The sequence below is a fragment of the Coffea arabica genome, chromosome 3e (assembly GCF_036785885.1).
Source record: "Coffea arabica cultivar ET-39 chromosome 3e, Coffea Arabica ET-39 HiFi, whole genome shotgun sequence".
Classification (NCBI taxonomy): domain Eukaryota; kingdom Viridiplantae; phylum Streptophyta; class Magnoliopsida; order Gentianales; family Rubiaceae; genus Coffea; species Coffea arabica.
This window is the reverse complement of record NC_092315.1, coordinates 42,117,345-42,138,047: the sequence shown is the minus strand read 5'-3', so window position 1 is coordinate 42,138,047 and position 20,703 is coordinate 42,117,345. Positions and strand designations below refer to the sequence as shown.

Here is a 20,703-nt window from a genome sequence, read left to right as displayed (position 1 = left end):
ATGAAATATTTAATTTATATATGTTAATTTTTTAACACAATAATATAATGTACTTGTAAATCAAATAGTATCAAGTAAAATAACTACATAGAACCAGATAAAAATATAACTAGAGTGCCCCTGTTAGATTGAATCATCAACAAATTGAATGCTTTGAACTTTTTTCATTCAGGATTTCAGTGTTATAATTAGTATTTCCAAAAAAGAATTGTTAGTGAAGATATCAAATTGGTGCCCCTAGTAAGTAATTGTGTTCAGAAAACAACTAGAGTCAAAAGTCAAATTTTCGTTTCTTTGCTGTTCTTGTCTAAAGACAATTCTGCTGACAAAGAAGTTCGAAAAAAAATATGCTCACAATTTGGCAGGGCATACCTCCTTGCTTAAAAATTAAGATAAGAAAAAAAAATCAATTCATTTTCTCCTCAAGTTTACCATACTCTGTTCTTATAATGGAGGAAAGCTACAAAGAGGTGGTCTTTTATGAGAAAGTGATACTTTACAGAAAGTGACCGCGATTTGGTTTATGAAATTATCCCAAAAAAAATTTAGAATGAATTTGTTTATTTAATCAAATAATTATAATATATATTTATATAATACATTATATAATTATACTAATATTATTATAAAATATATAATTATAACTATATAATATATATAAATATTAATTATACTAATATATTATATGATTATAAAGTATATTATATATTAATTATAATTTTTAGTATATATTAGTATATTTATAATAATAAAATTAATTATAATTATATAATATATTATTACTATATACACATATATATTATAAATATATGCACATATAGTATATATTTATAAATATATATATAAATATATTATAGTTATTAGGGTATTAAGGTATAGTTATTATAGTTATTACCCTAAATATATTATAGTTATTAGGGTATATACCCTAATAATATATTTATAAATGTATATTATATGTGCATATATTTTAATATATATGTGTATATAGTAATAATATATTATATATTTATATTTATATTTATTATTATAAATATACTAATATATACTAAAAATTATAATTAATATATAATATACTTTATACTCATATAATATATTAGTATAATTATATAATGCATTATATAAATATATATAATAATTATTTAATTAAATAAACAAATTCATTCTAATTTTTTTTGGATAATTTCATAAACTAAATCGCGGTCACTTTCTGTAAAGTGTCACTTTCCCATAAAAGACTAGCTCTTTAGGGCTTTCCTCCATTATAAGAACAAAGTACTCATTTTTCCATAAATAAATTTATTTATCGAATAAAATAAAAATAAACTCGTTTTCCAATAAAATACCAACTCTTTATGGCTTTTCTCTATTATAAGAACATAGTACCCATTTTTTCATAAACAAATTTATTTATCGGATAAAATAAAAATAAACCAGTTCTCCAATAAAAGACCAGCTCTTTGTGGCTTTTCTCCATAAATTATCCATTTTCCCATTTTTCCATAAGCTAATTTAGGGGAGGTTTCTGAAATTATCCCTTATAATATATATGTGTATATAATATTAATAAATTAATAAATTATATTTATATTTATTATTATGAATATAAGGTTATATAATGATTAAATTTAATATCTAATATACATTATTATTATATTAAAAAATATTAGTATAAGTAATATTTATATGTATTATATAATTATAATTATATATTTATACTTGGAAGAGGGGGTTTACTCTCGGAGAAATTTGCAGTAGGAGCTTAGTCTTGGAAATTTGCAGAGGAAGTTGTTGAAGTGAAAGAAAAAGGGAAAGTGAAGACAACGTCATTTTCCATCTGATTTTGTTTCGGATAGCCACATTTACTTAACGGTCACGTGATTTTCACGTGACCGGTTCCGTTAAAGGTTGGCTAAATTGCCGTCTGAGATGACATTTGGTCAAAAATTATTAATTCAGACACCAAATGTGTCATGCCCGAAAGATGAGGGACGAAATGTGTCTTGTGCCCAAAGTTTGGGGATGAAAACCGGTATTTTCCCTCATTTGGACAATTGTAGTTTAAACAACTAAGAATTAGTGCACTCAAGGATAAAATTCATTTTGAAATATCTAGTTCATTGAAAACATATGGTCCTTAATTTTTGTTTGGATTTTGACGATATACAAGTCTGAAATTCTAGAAAACAAAGAAAACTGCCATCCTTGAACAATACTAGAGAGAATTTTTTTTCTTTTTATTTTTTGAGTGTCTTCTCGTTTGTCACTGGAACATAAGCTTTTCAAAGGAGCAAAACCTACTCTTACTACAACAAAATCTGTAGTGAGCTATACCTATTATGCAATACTATGCAAGTGAAAACAAACAAAATAGATAGAATTCAACCAAGATCAATCTAACAAACATCCGTGATCTATCCCCCATTCTAACAACAACTCCCAATTTTCCTTACTACAAGGAGCTTTAGCCCATGAGAGACAAGTCAAGTTGAACAATTTTAACCACTGCTGATTTACTAAAATTTGGAGTGAAGCCCTCTCATGGGTTATAATTTTGCTACTTATTTTGTAATTAATTTTCCCTATGACCTTACCAAATGTGGATTAATTGTCAGATTCTATTCACTTTTGGTATTTATGCTTATTATAAGGAGTTGGAAAAAAATGTGGTGAAACTGTGCAAATTTCCCACTCCAATTGCTGTTTGGCATAGTCACGTCAAATCAGACCTTAACATGTCCAGAAGATGAGGAAAAGACAAGTAACACCAACTGTCAATTGGAAGTGCAAACGTGGGCAGCAGACATTCCATTAGCCGTTTGCTTAATTTGAATTAATAAAGGTAGTTTAGCACGAATGGGAAACATGCCAACTAGGAGATTTCCTAGCTTGATTGGTGCAGATGAAGAGCAAAGTGGAGTCAAAGTGGGGCTCTTTCCTCTAGTCTTCGTATGGCCGTATAAGACAAGGAAACAATTAGGAGAAAAAGGAGGTAGACTTAGCTTAGGAGATTGATTCCTTTCTTTGAGCCGGATGGCCGTCAGAATTAAAAAGGGAGGCTACTGAAGAAGTCCAGGACATTCTTTTTTAACTTTGTAACTTTCTTTTTGTTCGGATTCCATCAAATAAAATTCTCTCAATTGAGGAGAATGGAGGCGATAATTTTCTCTGCAATTATGTGTGGGTTCTCCTCAACAGGGATGAACTAAATCCCTTTTTTTCTAGTTAAGGAACAACGGAGGATTTGATTCGACCTAAATTGTGAGATCTAACTGATTTGATCTTTCCTATTATTTTCTGGTATTCGTATATTTCCTGCTTTATTTTCTCATGGTTAGTGTATTATTCCATTATCCTGGGCTCGGATGTTAGATTAATTCAGTAACCTAGAGCCAATTAGAATAATTAAATCCGTAATTGTTTGATTATTCTAAATTAGTGGCAACTGGCTTAATCAAAGTTATGTCAGGGAAATATATGGGCTAATTTGTAGACAACCCTCGTAGCGTGTTGTCTGGTTAGAATAGGGTTTCTCTAAATCTTAAGGCAATTGTGAAATTTAATTCTATGGTCGTACCTAGGATTATTTTGCAATTAGGGCAATAACTAACGGTCGTACCTTGGCTATCAATAATTAAGGAGAAATTGATTGTCATCGCTTGTTTGACAATTATAACTTGTTTATCAGTTTATATGTGGAATATTCTTGCATCGATGATCAATTAGAAGAACCATTTCCGAAGTTGCTTCTTGACTAGAGCTGTCCAATACTATTTGAGTTTCTATAGTTTGCTATTTAATTTTTATTTAATTGTAATATTTGATTAGTATAACTCATTGTTAGTTTTCCTAAAATCCCCCATTGTTAATTTGAACTTTAAAAGAGACAAATATCCCCAATCCCTGTGGATTCGACCCTACTTATCACTATCTATAGAAATTATATTTTATTTGAGTAGGTATTTATTATTGCACAGGCTCGACAACCTATCAATTTTTGGCACCGTTGTCGGGGACTGGTGCCTGATTAATTTGTTTCTTTTTGAGTTCATCTTGTTTTCTTTCTTTTTTTTTCTCTTATTTTTTTATATATAGTTTATGGCTGCTAACATTCCGTATTTTGGTGATAAACTGGATTTTATTTTTAGAAGGGGTTATAAGACATGCATGTTTTTTCTATTGATCAATTGGATGTTGCAAATTGTGGAAGTTATTTTGCTTCGGATCATTCAACCGACATATACCCCGCATTTCAAGATTGCCTAAGTATTCCAATCGATACTTTTGCAGATTTTTCACCTCAATATCAAAGGTTGTGTGACCCTTGTTCAAACGGGTATGATCAAGGATGGTGGGATGATTCCAATTTTAATTATGTGACCAGGCCAATAGGTTTTCAACAGCAAGAGTCTCAACAACCATCATCCATGTTAGGTATGTCTCTTAAAGAAATGATTGAATTACTAGCTACTAATACATATCGATTTCATCAGGAGACACAAACGAGCATTAGTAACCTTGCGGATCAAGTGCATCTATTGACATCCGGGATGGCGGATCAAGTGCATCTATTGACATCCAGGATATCGCAATTAGCTTCTAAGATGTGTGAAGAATTGCCCTCACAGACCAACATCGACCTGAAAGAAGATGAGAGTGCAATCATCTGGACAAATGACATGGAACTGCAAGGGTTTCAAGAAAACGGATCTAAAGATGCAGTTGAAAAGGAAGTTGACATGCAAGAAATGAGACCCCAATATTAACTTGTCCAAGTGAATGAATCCAGTGAACAATCTCCAAATGCGGTGACATCTTCTTCATTCCTTAATCAATATTCTCTTGACTCCTATTCTTCAACTCCTGTTATTGAGATTGATTTTATTATACCAGAAAATTTTAAATTTCATGACATGAATAAGTTAAGAGTGGCGATGGCAAAATATCTTGAACCGATAAATGGGTGTGATGGAGGAGTGAGTGGAGAATTCAGATCATAGTTGACTTGTTTGGCGCCATCTACTAGTCCATGGAAGACCGTAGCTCGTGTGCTCAATGATGACTCTATTTACGAGGGCTATCAGGATTACATAGAAGATGAAGCACTGAAATGAGTTACAAGATTTTATCCTCCCTGAACAAACATGACAATGTCTAGCCAAAGACATTAAAAAAAGACACTTTTTGGGAGGCAACCCAAATATTGGGAGGCAACCTATATTTTAATGATTCCAGTACATTTTCAAAATCTTCAATTTGCTTTTAAAGTATCGAAGTTCAGTTCACTAATTGGCCATAAAGACAGATCAATAGCAAAGTTGAAATATGCCAATTATCCTGAGACTTTGTAGAAAGTTTGGAATGTTAATGTTCTCCCTTGTAATCTGAATATGTGAAACTGAAGTTGTTGAAGGGTGAGATGAGTTTTTCACTTGTATACAGGCTGTTTAATGGGGTCTTCAATAAAAAGTTTATCATTTGCTCAAAAAAAAAAAAAAAAAGAAGGGTGAGTTGTGGAAGCTGAATGCTAAGCGATATAGTTCTATTAGTGATAGAATAAAACAGGTGTGTATGGCCAGTTGTGTGAAGTGCAATCGTTCTCCTTCGTTCACCTTTTGATATCTCTTTGCAATTTCAAGAACAATCAGAGTAGTTGAGTAGTTGTCTCAACTAGGAGGAGACCAGCAAGGATTCATGTTTACTTTAAGGGCCAAAGATAAGAATGAGATCTTTTGGGCTGGCCACGTGTTCTTCTTCTTCGTTTTTTTTTTATTCTTCTTATAGATCTTTCAGCCGAGGAAGCAACCTTTGGGGAAATAATGTGGTATATTTGGACATTGGGATAATTTAACAAATCTCCTTTGAATTTTATAAAAATTCATCATAGTTCCCCTCAAATTATTGCATTACACTTGTGCCTATTAGCTATTGATTTCCAAGGTAAATGCTGAATTTTACCCCTTATGTTTACCATTGACACTCTCTATACAAAGCGATACAAATTATATACAAGAGATTTGTGAAAGTGTTATACTTCCTAGCTATAACTCATAAACAAAGGCATTCGTAAAACCCTTTTGATTCAAATATATAGATATACTCACCTATACACTTAACAATTTAATGTATGCTAAAGTGAGTAGAATAGGGTTTTGAAAAGTACTCAAAAGTATGCTACTTCCATCATTACCTTCTAGCACGCATTGTGCATACTCTTTTCAAATAGAAAAAAGGGAATGAAAAGGAGACACAAAAAAGGGTTACAAATTCTTTAAAATATGGCAAGGGTAAGCATGGAAGTAACATATAACATGAAACAAACATGTTAAGGAAACCTTAAAACAAGAGAGGTAACAGTAAGTTTGAAAACTTTGGTGCATGCAGCTAAATGAAGTCAAAACCCTCAAACAAGGTCGATGGATTATCCTTTGTAAACTTGATGTGTCCGTCACCAACTAAAAAATACTGTTCAAAATTCTTATTTCTATCGGAACCATTTCGAGGAACTCCAATTCGGATGTCAATACTAAAAGAAATTTTCCCTATGGTACGACTGATTTTGAAATTCACTAATTATTTATATAATTGTATCATATATGTGCTTTTATATATTGTGTAATGATTCACATCAAATTCATGAGAAATTTCGCATCCCTCTCACAAAAGTTGGCAAACGCATTGTATATAGGAAGCTGAAAACCAAACAAGACTTTATTATTAGGTTATCAGTATTATTGGTCGTATCCAAGTGTCATCATGTTTTGTTTATTCAAGTGTCATAATGTTATTGATAGTATAATTGGGTTGCATGATTATGGTTGAAAGTGTGGAATATGCGATTAAACTCCGTCTTAGGAGTACTGGTTTTGCTGTGGGATTTTTCGTTTTCTTTGTCAGCTGCATGGTGCTTTAGAGCATAAGCCTTTGTTTTGTTTCGAAACATGAACACAAAATGAAAGATGTGAGGAAACTTTAATGAAGATATGCCTTGAGATTTAAATACCAAAGACAAAAGCTCGAAAAATATTATCAACGGATCAAAATAAGAACATAATTATTGGTAAAACACTCCAACAAGTTAAGTCGAACCAAGATCAACATAATCAATTATTTGATTTCAAGAGTCATAACTTTTGCTTGTAAAGAACAAATAAAGTTAAACAATTTATTGCTTTTTTCCCCCCCAATCATGAACTTGTTTTTCCTGGGATTAAATACCCTAGCATCTGAGATTATCACCGGGATCAACACCCAACTGGTTACAATATTCAGTATAATACTCAACTCGAGCACTAACTGTGTTTGGATTTGCACCATCACATTCAAGCCCACCATTAATGGCACGAATTGTAGCTCCAAAACCCTGGCCAGAAGTGATAAGATCATGACAATGGTTCATCCAATACCACAAGGCAGTTTTGAATGAAATAACATTATCTGTGGCCACAGTTTCAGGTTGGCTGAGTCCATTGAATCCAATGCTTTCACCTGCTGGTCCATAGTTAAAGTTCCATGATATTTGTATTGGACCCCTGCCGTAATATCCCTTGCCTGGCACACATGGGTACTGAGTGTTGCTCTCATCACAGTAATCTTTGGAGGGGCCGTCTATCTCTTCTATGTAGCACAAATCTGCGCAATATAAAGAAATTTTGTCACTCAATTGAAATGATTGATAAAGGGCTAGAATCAAAGAAAATCAGGAGGTCTGGAATTTTTTGCAAAATTTTAGATTTGATTGTTTTACTGATGAATTCAATTGGTGAGAAAAGACTTTATCCGATTCTGTAAAAATTGGATTGGACAGACTTAAAGTAAACACTATTTTTATGAGGTAAAATTTTGGAATGATTTAACATTATAGGATTATACGATAGACAAATAAAACTTGGCAATAGCAAGATTAAGAAGGGACTAACAGTGATATAAAAATTACAAAGGTTTCATGGACGTCTAAAATATATTTGGCTAATAAATTTGAACTAATTTACCGCCAAATTTAGGTGAAATAGTTAAATTCTACTCGGTAAATTGGAAGGTCGGAAATGTGTATCTGTCAGTTGTCATACTCATGTGCGAGCCAATCTTAACTTAAAAAAAAAAAAAAAGGAATCCAAAAGATAAAGCCACATGATCTACTTTTAGATGCAGCAAAATACACAACCACCTTAAGCTTAGAATGTAAAGGCACAAAAACTTGCTTCTGTAGATATAAAAGTTACCACTACAAGAAAAGTAAAAAGAAGATGGAGATAATAATCCTTCTATCCCCTTATAAGGATTAAACCTTCATCATGATAAATTATTTGACATTAATAAATCTTTCATATTCAAGTTTTATTTTTTGAAGAAAAAATTCTTGGATAATAGTGCACAGGATAATTTAGATTCCAAGATATACTGTCTAGAAATTTACAGGAGCTACTAAAGAAGTAGAAAATATCTTCAAAATTTAATTTCCAAGCTAGTGTTATTCAAAACTTACGTCCAGTCTCATGAGTGACATGAGCAAAGAAAGCAGCAATCTCCCTTTTAGAATCATCAACAGAACCAACGGTTCCAAACTGGGGATACGAGTTCAGAGCTTCAAGAAAAGCTGATCGAGTATAGAACCCTTTTCCAGCACAGCTTGAAGCAGCTTTATCAGCAATCCCATTAAAGAAAGCGTCCGTCACAATTTCAGCAACTGAAGCACCACTATTACCACTGCTCGGAGCTGCCGTGCAAGGGCCGGATTGACAGCCAGAGCCACAGTAGTCGTTGCCGGTACCGCAATAGCCGAATTTGCTGCAGCACAAGTCTGGTGCACAGCCGCAGTTTTGGCTTGAAATCAGCTGTGGAAAGGCTCCTACAAGAACTACAATGGAGAAAATGATGGTTGGAAAACTCTTCATTTTTGGATTTGATAAAGGAGAGAAGCTTGCGGGCAGAAGTTGTATCAGAAAGAAGGGTATATATAGGGAAGAGAACTGAAAACCGATCGGCTTGTGTGAAGCATGCACAGCTGTTATTGTTGAAATTATTGAATTTGAGCAATAAAAGAAAACAGAAGACGAATGGTTGACTTCTATCGTGCGTATTGACTTTGACATTGTCAATGAAGCGGAAACTCTCTTTCTTGGCTTCTAGAATGGAAAAGGTCAAAAGGAAAGATTTTGGCCAATTCATATGAACAATTGTGAGAATAAGTCACGTAGACTAACAAGTCACCACTATAATGTGTGCAAAAATATAATTTGAAGTTGCCTAAATCATTTAATTTGATGCTTATTATTGTGTTTACTTGCCTAACTATGTTTTAGTAATACTTCAAAATTGTGTTTGAATTAGAACAGAAAAATACGAGACATACTTATTTATTTAATTACAATTCCAGAAATAAAATCGTATACAACATGTACTAGAATAATTTTTAGGGTCAATGATAAAGAAAAGAAATACTTCTACAAATTGACGTAAGTGGTCATCAGCTTTTCGAGAAGTTCAGAAAGAATAAAGTGGCGGATATATATATATATATATCATGCATGGCAAACTATGTGGCTTTTGTTAGTACACGTTATGACTATATGTATGTTTCATTTGACATGTTTGTTGGACGTTTGTCAAAAAAAAAAAAAAAAAATTTTGACATGTTTGTTGGACGTGAATTGTTAGCAATGAAATGGTCCAAAATGTTTTCATGCAAGATTTCAGCACTATAGTTTATAAGCAGTATTAGGTCATAGTGAATTATCGACATATCGTCACATGCAGAGTCTTTGCCTATAATTAATTAGTTGGTTAAATGACAATTTCTAGAATGGAGCTTCATGGCTGACCATGTCAAGAAACATCTCGCAGTAAATTGGGCGAGTTAATATGATCCTCTTGTTTTATACAGGATGTACTTTTCTTTTTCTAAATATTTCCCCTTAAACTCTCAAATTGACCATAGTGTTAACTAATTTTGCTCTGGTTTTATTCTTGGTTCGCAAAATTCAGAAAAACCAAAACAAACCCTTGTTACTGAAGATATCAAAATGGTACCCCTACTAAGTTATTGATTTCGAAAAACGTTCTAAACCAAATTTCAAGTTTTAGTTTCTTTGCTCTTTTTCTACTGAAAGGCAACTTCCCCGGGCCAAGAAATTGAAACAAATAGTATGATGCTTAAGTTTTCTCTGCTCTTATGATCAATTACATCAAAAATTACGGGCAATTTCGGCATTATTTGGGAGGAGGAGGAATATTAAGAAAAAAAAAAGTTCTATTAAGAAAACGATGAAGCATATTATTTTCCAGTAATAAAAAAGAAGGAGCAGAAAAATACATTAGTTCGGATGACATTAGAACATTTAGCAATAGGATTAGGGATGCAATGGGATGAGTGCCAACTGGGAATCAACAGGACGGGAAAAAATGCAGGGCGGGGTGGGGGGGATTGGAGAATTTTTCTCCGCCAACTTTAACGGATGCCGCCACCCCATCCCCTAAACCCCTTGTTGCTATTCGTAAACAGGATGTTACTTATATCCTCCCTCTATGAGCATGTGTGTATGGTGACGAATGCAGGATTTTGATTTTGGCAGGGGGAGGGGGAGGGTGGGGCAAACTGACAATCAAGAAACAATTAAAAAAATTAGCAAATTGTTAATGTAAATAATATTAGCATTAATTAGGATCACAAATTAGGATATTTCTTGTATTAATTAGCATCAATTAGGATCACAATTAGGGACTTACCTTGCATAATATTAGTCTAGATTCATCATGTATGTCTATATATATAGGCACTATATTGTTGTAGAAATTATGGATTCAATAAACTTTTCTCTCCCAAATATTTCTTTCAACATGGTATCAAGAGCTTGTTGATTAATCTCTCAAAAAAAAAATTCGTTTTCATATTCCTTCAATTTTTTTTAGCATCGACATCATCCACGTGCTAGTTTGGTGAAGTGTTGCTTGTTCCATCCGGCCCCATTTGATTGTTCAATCAAGATTCGTTTGTTGCCTCAATCAATATAATACCGAGGTCTAGATCCACGCATATCTCCATGTGCTAGTACCAATTGGCGTGCTGCTTCATAGGCCACACCGGCCTTTCACTTCGGCATTTCATAGTACCAACACTAGTTGTGACATTTTTTTTAGAAAAATGTGTTGAGAATGATCAGCCCACACTAGTAGTAATATTAAACAAAATTTTTTCGTGTCCACTGGTTTACTGTGGCTTAATTATTAAATGTTTGTCACTTCAATTTCAGAATATGATGTCGAAGACTTTCTCGTTTAGACAAGAGAGTTTAAAATAATTGTTGAAGTTGAAAATATATAAATATGATTCCTTAAGCTCAGCCTTGAGTGATGATGTCATGGCGTCCGAATATATTTTCATTTTCACACCCCAGTGTACTGTTTCTTTTCTATGGTCAATTATGTGATGCTAAGTTTTGAAAAGCAATCAACTGTTTTACTTATCAAAGTAACCCAATTTTGCCTCGGAACCAGCAATAATGTTTTCTTGACTACGGAAGGAACAGCGAAATCAATATATATATATATATATATATATATATATAGCTGTCTAATGACTTGAAATTTGTCCCGAATGAGTTGGATGTTTACTGCCGAGCAAAAGAGATACATAGTCAATGGTATTTGCCACTGTTTTTAGTTTTGTTTTTTCTCTTTTACAAAAATATAGGAGTAAAGAATAATTGCACTTTCGTGCAACTAATGTTTCGTTTGTGTTCTATATTGCTTTTTAGTTCCAATCTCTTTTAAAAGACTGAATGCATTTTCTTTTGAAGTAGTGTGGAAACTATAATCCGTTTGGATTAGCCATTTTTTCAAATACAATGCTACAGTAATACACAATAACTTAAAAAAATATCTCATCCATATAATATATCAAATGTTTTAAAAAAATTTTATAGTAAAAATTTTTCATATACACTGTTACAGTAAAATTTTTCAAAAACACCTTCAAAAACAGCTAATCCAAATAGAGCATAAGCATTCTACAATTGATTGGACATTTTGTGACTAAAAAAGTTTGGAATATATATATATATATATATATACATGATATTTTGTAATAGAATGTGCACAAAGTGATGTGATTATTGATTACTTGTTACTTCGCTGCTTCCATTTTAACATGGTATATAACATATATTTTTTGGTAGAATATTAACTTTTTATGTATTAGATTAACAAATAAGAATCAACATGTTATGCATTTAAATAAAGATTAATTTTAATATATTGACAGTGTATGCACTATCAAATTTGGATAGATGTCATGTGTATAAAACTTGATTTTCAAACTTAAATTAAGATCAGCTGTTATGCATTCAAACCTGATATTCATGCTATCAATAGTGACAAGGTTGCTTCCATAATTTTTTAGTTTGTGTCATATAATTTGTAATTTGTTGTGATAGATATAAATACAGAAATTCTAAAATTAAGGAGATGGGCTATCATTTAATTTGTGTTTATCGTACAAGTCTTATGTTGCTTAGAATAAGATTTTTCATTTCTTTCCCTCTAGATACAACCTTATTTAATCTCGTATATAGCAAAGCTTCTTTAACATGAAGGTGACACTTAGCGCGACCGAATTTCAGATGCCTGATAATTTTAGATTCAACAAAGCTGTCTAGCTGCCGGATATATTCGTGTAATCAACCCCTTCTTTAAAGCAAGAATGAACTAATAGGTCAATAGAAATCTTCAACTATATGTCATCAATAATTTTCAAAAAAATGCCCTCAAATTATACAAGAGGAAATAGAAATTTATTGCGAAAAAAGTGCCGAAAACAGAGTTTGGCAATCCTTAGTGATATCCTTAACTTGATCAATGGATTTCAAGGACAAGAAATCTTACGAAGCTTTGAATATTGTTATGGCCTGGAATCAGTCCAAATTGTCATGCACAAATGACTGGGATGAGTCAACAAGGGAGTAGCAACAGAAATGTGATAGCATGAAGAGAGTCACGTGGCTTAGCAATTGATGTAACAGAATGAAGAGTAGTTATTTGGCGGGAAAAGTAGTTAGTTACTAGTAGGCTGTTTCTTGAGCTCAAAGCTAAGATTTGTATAAGTAATTCATCTGCATTTGCAGGCAGATCATGTGATACGTTGTTCTAAATTTCTTTCCTAAACAATTCAATCCTTTTCTTTCCCTCTCTATTCCCTCTCCCTTATTTCTGATCTCATTCTCAATTCCTTTCCTCTCCTTCCCCTCCCCTACCTCAGATATCTTTCAATTCATTTAGTTCGATCCATAACAGTGGTATCAGAGCTTGCGATCCTTGGATTGCGAGCTTCAATTCACTGTCAAGCATGGCTGAAGGTACTCGAATGAAAGGCTTTGAGGAGCAACTCAGGAAACAAGATGCCAGAATCCAAGCAGTCCTTGACTCCATGGTTGCATACAAGCAAGTTATGGAAGAAAGGCTGGAGACAAATCAAAGGGAGATGTGAGCATTAATGGAGGCCAATAATACAGAACTGAAAAACTTTGTGAGTAATCAGATTAGCTCAATTTTGAGGAGTTTGCAAGGCGACAAGGGAATCTTGGGAAATCCCACTGGTTCTGCAGATCGAACTCCTAATCATCGAGCTACTGGAGTTCAAAATGTCAGGCATGGTGAATTTGGCAGTTCATCAGGCAGAGAGGGTCAGCATTGGCCCATGGGGGTTCCCAGGCTGGACTTCCCCAAATTTGACGGCCATAGTCCCAAGGAATGGATCAGGAAGTGTGAAAAGTTCTTCCAACTGTTTCGCACTCCTGAAGAACAGTAGATTGACTTGGTGGAACTACACTTAGAAGGCAAGGCAGATCTCTGGTATCAGAATTTCAAAAAAGATAGAGGAGTAGTTCATTGGAAGGATTTCAGTTTGGAAGTATGTAGGAGGTTCAGCACTGTAGGGGAAGCAAATGCGGTGGAGGAGTTCAGTAAGCTCAGCCAATCATCCACTGTTTTGGCTTATCAGGAGAAGTTTGAAGAGTTGAGGTCCATTGTAATGATCCAGGTGCCAGAACTAACTGAATCTTACTACATTGCTAGCTTCCTAAGTGGATTGAGGGGGGAAATTAAGTCTGCTGTGAAGATGCATAGGCCAGACACTCTACAAGCTGCCTTTGAGATGGCCAGATGGCAGGAGCACCATTTGGAGCTTGTTCACAAGTTCAGCAGGACCACACTCAAGAGTACATTACACTCAGGCTCCTATGGTCCTACCAAGGGAACGCAGGGAGTCCAGGATCCAGGAGCAAGGCAGGCTAGTACTTCGCCAACAGACTACAGCAAGAAGTCCAATTCACAGCAAGTTTTTAGGAAGATCTCTCCTACTGAATTCCAATACAGGAAGGAGCACAACCTATGCTTTAGGTGTGGAGACAAATTTACTCCCGGACACAATTGTAAGAGCAAGGGGATCCACATGATGTTAGTAGAAGATGAGGAAAAAGGTGAGACAGAACAAACAACAGAAGAAGAGGAAGTTATTGAGTACATGGGGAACCAGCAGGAGCATGATGTGATGTTGACCCTGCATGCAATGACAGGGGAATTATCTTCAAGTGTCATCAAAATGCAGGGGCAGTACAAGAGTCGTCAGCTGACAATCCTACTGGATGGAGGAAGTACCAATTGTTTTATCAGGAGATCAGTGGCTCAGTTGTATCCAGAAACTGTGCAGAAACATAGGCCTTTTAAGGTCAAGATTGCTGATGGCAAAGAGTTGCACTGTGACCAGTGGATTCCAGGAATGCAGTGGGACATGCAGGGCCACAGATTTACACATGATGTATTTGTCATGGACCTGGAACCTTATGATATGATCCTTGGGGTTGATTGGATGAAATCCTACAGCCCCATTACCTTTGATTTCAAGAGACTAAACCTGTCTTTTGAAAAGGGAGGAGAGCAAGTGATGTTAAAAGGAGACTCCAACAATGCAAACGTTAGAATGCAGCAAGGCTCAACAGCTCATAAATATGTCAGACATAAGATCAAGAAGGCTCTGCAGCAATCTTGTATGGTGAAGGTTCGCAACTCACAGGTAATTTCTGAACCAGATTCTCTTACTCAGTTGTTGGCCAAGTATGATGATGTCTTTGCAGAACCTAAAACTCTTCCCCCAAACAGATGCCATGATCACCAAATCCCCCTTAAACCAGATGCCAAACCTTTCAAAATTCCCCCATATAGGTACCCCCCATGTACAGAAAAATGAAATTGACAAGCAAGTGAAGGACATGTTAACCTCTGGTCTTATACAAATTAGCCACAGCCCCTTTGCATCACCTACTCTCTTAGTTAAAAAGAAAGATGGGAGCTGGAGGCTTTGTATTGATTATACACAACTGAACAACCTTACCATCAAAGATAAATTTCCAATCCCTATTATAGATGACTTACATGGAGCCAGGGTATTCTCTAAAATTGATCTGAGATCAGGCTATCACCAAATCAGAATGAGACCTGAGGACATCCATAAAACTGTTTTTAGAACTCATTCTGGACTTTATGAATTCCTTGTAATGCCATTTGGCCTGACAAATGCCCCCGCCACCTTTCAAGCACTAATGAACTCAGTTTTTGAACCTTACATCAGAAAATTTGTCCTTGTGTTCTTTGATGACATTCTGATCTATAGTCCAGATTATAAAACTCACTTACACCACTTATCCTTAGTATTAGGAACCTTGAGAAAACACTCCCTGTATGCAAAGATGTCTAAATGTTCTTTTGGTCAAAACCAAGTGGAGTATCTGGGACATGTTATTACTAGTGAAGGTGTGAATACTGACCCATCCAAGGTGGAGGCTATGCTGTCCTGGCCAACTCCTACTTGTTTGAAGGCCCTCAGAGGATTTTTGGGCCTAACATGGTATTATAGGAGGTTTGTTAAGGGGAATGGAGAAATTGCTAAGCCCCTCACTGAGTTACTGAAGAAAGATCAATTTGCTTGGAGTGCTGTTGCAGAATCTGCATTTCAACAGTTGAAGGAGGCCATGAGTAAATCTCCAGTATTAGCATTACCTGACTTCTCAAAACCATTCCTATTGGAAACTGATGCTAGTCAGTTAGCTATTGGGGCTGTTCTGATGCAACAAGGGAGACCTATAGCTTACTACAGTCAAGTGTTGGGCCAGAAGAACCAGACCAGATCCACCTATGAAAAAGAACTCCTATCACTCATCACAGCAGTTTAAAAATGGAAACATTACTTGATGGGGAACCACTTTATTATAAAGACTGACCATGAGAGCCTCAAATACTTGCTGGATCAGAAAATAAACACTCCCCTTCAACAGAAGTGGCTGGTTAAACTTTTGGGGATGGATTATGAGATCCAGTATAAGAGGGGTAAGGACAATGTTGTTGCTGATGCATTATCAAGGAGGGGAGAGCAGGAGGAGTCAGCAGAAACGTTTGTACATGTCATCACTACCATCAAGCCTCAAAGGTTGTCAATGGTAGCTGAGAGCTACAATGGTGATGACATGGCAAAGGAGGTTCTACTGAGGTTGGCCATGGGAGCTGAAGCACTACCTGACTACTCTTATAACCAAGGGATTTTGAGATTTAAAGGAAGGATTTGGGTAGGAACAGATGATGAACTAAGGTAAAAATTGATTTCCTGTTTTCATGATTCTTGTCTTGGAGGTCACTCTGGGAATCATGGTACTTATCAGAGGATCAAGAGCTACCTATACTGGCCTAGAATGAAAAAGGAGGTCGAATAGTATGTACAGAATTGTGATGTCTGCAAGAGAAGTAAAAATGAGAATTGCGCTTATCCAGGACTGTTGCAGCCATTGGCCATTCCTGAGCAAGCTTGGCAACAAATTTCTATGGATTTCATAAAAGGTTTGCCTAAATTTTTTGGTTGTAATGTCATCTATGTGGTGGTAGACAGATTTACTAAATATGCTCATTTCATCCCTATGACTTCTCATTACACTGCTAAAAATGTAGCAGAGACATTCTTTGATCAGATTTTCAGGTTACATGGCCTACCAACACACATTGTCTCTGACAGGGATAAGGCCTTTACTAGCTTGTTCTGGCAGGAACTCTTCAAGATGCTTGGCACAGAGCTAAATCTCTCTTCTGCATATCACCCTCAATCCGATGGACAGACTGAGAGGGTTAATAGATGTGTAGAAAGCTACCTGAGGAGTGTGTGTATGTATCAACCAGGGAAGTGGAGGAAATGGCTTCCTGCAGCAGAATGGTGGTATAACACTAACCACCATAGCAGTCTACAAATATCCCCTTTCCAGGCCTTATATGGTTACAAACCTATACAACTGAACCTGAGGCCCGATAAAACAATAGTAGCTGCTGTGGAGGATTGGGCACAGGAAAGAGTAGGCTGGAATTCCTTGCTCAAGGAGAACCTGTTTAAGGCTCAGAACAGAATGAAGCAAATGGCTGATAAAGGGAGGAGTGACAGGGAGTTTATAGTGGGAGACTGGGCTTATTTGAAGCTCCAACCTTACAGACAAACCTCAGTAGCCGTAAGGAGGAATTTGAAACTGACTGCTAAGTACTACGGGCCCTATCAGGTGGAACAAAAGGTGGGGACTGTAGCATACAGGCTGAAGCTACCTGCAGGATCCACCATACACCCTGTTTTTCATGTTTCATTGCTCAAGAAGTCACCAAAAGAGGCTCTAGTCAGCACTACCTTGCCTACCTTGAATGCAGATAGTGAGTTTGAGGTCACCCCCTCAACAGTGTTGGATAGAAGGACAATCTATAGGAAGGGTCAGGGAGTTGAGCAAGTGTTGGTGCAGTGGGAAAACATGGAACCTGAGGAAGCCACTTGGGAGGATTGGACGTTCATTCATGCTCAATTTCCTTCTTTCCAAATCAATCAATCCTAGAGACTAGGATTGTTTTTAGGGGGAGGTATTGTTATGGCCTGGAATCAGTCCAAATTGTCATGCACAAATGACTGGGATGAGTCAGCAAGGGAGTAGCATCAGAAATGTGATAGCGTGAAGAGAGTCACGTGGCTTCGCAATTGATGTAACAGAATGAAGAGTAGTTATTTGGCAGGAAAAGTAGTTAGTTACTAGTAGGCTGTTTCTTGAGCTCAAAGCTAAGATTTGTATAAGTAATTCATCTGCATTTGCAGGCAGATCATGTGATACGTTGTTCTAAATTTCTTTCCTAAACAATTCAATCCTTTTCTTTCCCTCTCTATTCTCTCTCCCTTATTTCTGATCTCATTCTCAATTCCTTTCCTCTCCTTCCCCTCCCCTACCTCAGATATCTTTCAATTCATTTAGTTCGATCCATAACAAATATTTGTTTCCATGCATAAGAGGTATTTCAAGAATGAATCAAACTTAAATTTTCTAAAAGATGAATCTAAAAATGCAGGAGGAAACAAAAAATTCTAGATATCAACTGTATTTTGTCTGATCCCATGAAGTTCTTTCAGAGTTCATAGAATCGTGAAATGGGCTTTCCCGTTCAGGCTAGAATTAGGTGTTCTTCCGAATTTTAATGGTCTCTCAATAATTAATTATTATTATTGTGTTTGTTTTATAGTAAATTACTAAATCTTTTGGCTAGAAATACAACTTCTAATTCTTGTGTTAGTGCTTGACCGATGACGTAAATACAAATGACAGATATGTTTTTTATGATGCTTCTTAAGGTAAACATCTGTTACATCTTAATAAACAAATTTTTGGCTCTGAAATAGTTATGGAAAATGTCCTTTTACAATGTACAGAAATTTTAAAATGTACGGAATAAGACATAAAAATGTGCAAGAGATTTGCAGGATCAATAGAGAGTTTTAGAAAAGTAAAGCAAATGAAGGGAAGAGAAAAAAAAGAAAAAAAAAGAAGGAATATGAGTCAGGTGGATGTATTCTTCTCAAGCTCCAATGACGTGGATTTGGAGAAAACTAGTGTAAATCACAGAATTTGCTTTTCAAAAAAAAAAATCACAGAATTTGAAACAGATGGGCAAGGGGAAAAATGGTAAATTACACTTCACTCCGTAATTTACACCCTTGTGTCACTTTCCTCCTCTCAAGTTCATTTATCATCACTTTATCCCCTTTCAAATTTTAAGGGACAAAAGTGCCCCTTCAATTGGTTTTTTTTTTTTGCTTTTCCTTTTGTTTTCCCTTTTTTTTTTTTCATAAATGCAACATATTTCGATAACAAAAGTATAATAATCATTTCAATGCCCACATAAAGAAGTCATACCATTATGTAAACAAGAATAACAAGGTTAGTTGATTTGCTAAGGTGATGATTGACAACTTATTGTGCTACAAAAAAAAGTTTGATTAATTATTCAACTATTTATATTTAGTTTTATATTGCTCATACTTCGAAGGCATACCCATTCAAATATTCAATTACCATAAATTTGCGACTATTGCATTCTCTTGTAAGTACTTCAACTATAGCTTGCCATGCTATAGTTCATGATTAATGAGTCATTCATAGTGACAAAATAACTAATCCAAAGACTGAATAAAAAAAATGACAAGATGCGATTATACAAATAACAAGTTCATTCTAAAAATGCAAAAAAAAAAAAAAACATGTCAGAATTTAGTTGCATGGAAAAAAATCAAGAAGCCAAAAGGAAAAAAGGAAAAAATGAGAAAAGAACGGAAGAGGCAAAAGTGCGCGCGCGCAGACACACAACTCAAAGAAAGAGTATGACAATAGGGGCATATTTGTCCAACGATTCTTAGAAGTCGATAAAAAGGTATTAAATGTTGATAAACAAAATTGAATGGTGCAAAGACAGACAGAAATAATAGGGTTTGGTGCCCATCTTGGGAGGGTGGTTGGTTGGGAGGAGAAGTATAATTCACCCAAAAGAATAAAAAGTTAGGAACTCCAGAGTGAAAAATCAAGGAGATTCTATATGAGCTACGGTTGATTGATTATAATGGAAGATCACAAGGAAAACCTTAAACTTCAGAGCTCCAAATTATTTCCTTTTTCTTTCAGTGCACCAAAATTTTCTTAGATGAGCGGTAAGTAAAGTCATAGACATAGTAAGATTTTTTTTATGTTAATTTTCTTTTTTCAATTAAGACACGGTAAATTTTTTTTCTTTTTTTTCTGAGAATATATGGTTTCAAATTTTTTTTTTTTTTTTGCACCAGTAAAGAGAAATGCTTATTTGTTAAGGAAAAATAGCATTCTCCCGATACTAATCTATACATGTTTTCTGCGTATACTAGGAAAGTTGAGATAGCAGCAGAAGTTTATAAGCCGTGAAGCAAGAGAAACTTCATATAGATAACCTTAACTGTAGGAGAGATGATTTCTAAATTACCGAAACGTTACAAAGCATGATTATAGCAGGAAACTTGAAGATTGACTTTTCAGGGAAAAAATATGAAAAGAAAGTTGGAGATTGATGTTTGATATTACAAAAAAAAGAAAAGAAATTTGGAGATTGATTTTTGAGGGGGGAAAAAGGACAATAAATTAAGTAGTAGCTTTTGAGACGAATTCTACAAAGAAAATAAAAAGGCCTATCTAACAGGTGTCCAATGAAAAAATTGAAAGCAAATGAAAAGGTCGTTTATGATAAAAATTCATAACAAATTAAAAGTAGTGTAAGCATAAAGAAATAGAAATTGAATAATGATTCCGCGTTGCCCAAGGTGCTATTTAGATCACATGTTAAAGACATAAA

General features: G+C 34.9%; 2 protein-coding genes across 2 annotated transcripts; one reads left to right on the top strand and one right to left on the bottom strand.

Annotated features, from left to right (window-relative positions):
* Positions 1–7,078: 7,078 nt before the first annotated feature.
* Positions 7,079–8,915, bottom strand: LOC113736845 (endochitinase EP3-like). Its single transcript, XM_027264018.2, has 2 exons — positions 8,486–8,915; positions 7,079–7,632 (listed from the first exon to the last, which is right to left on the bottom strand). Exons 1-2 carry the CDS (start codon positions 8,892–8,894, stop codon positions 7,220–7,222), a joined length of 822 nt encoding a protein of 273 aa, XP_027119819.1. The 5' UTR covers positions 8,895–8,915; the 3' UTR covers positions 7,079–7,219.
* A 4,571-nt stretch (positions 8,916–13,486) lies between these two features.
* Positions 13,487–16,220, top strand: LOC140038523 (uncharacterized). The gene is made up of 3 exons (XM_072083901.1): positions 13,487–13,797; positions 13,912–15,064; positions 15,126–16,220. The coding sequence occupies exons 1-3, from the start codon at positions 13,487–13,489 to the stop codon at positions 16,218–16,220; spliced, it is 2,559 nt and encodes an 852-aa protein (XP_071940002.1).
* The last annotated feature ends 4,483 nt before the right edge of the window (positions 16,221–20,703 follow it).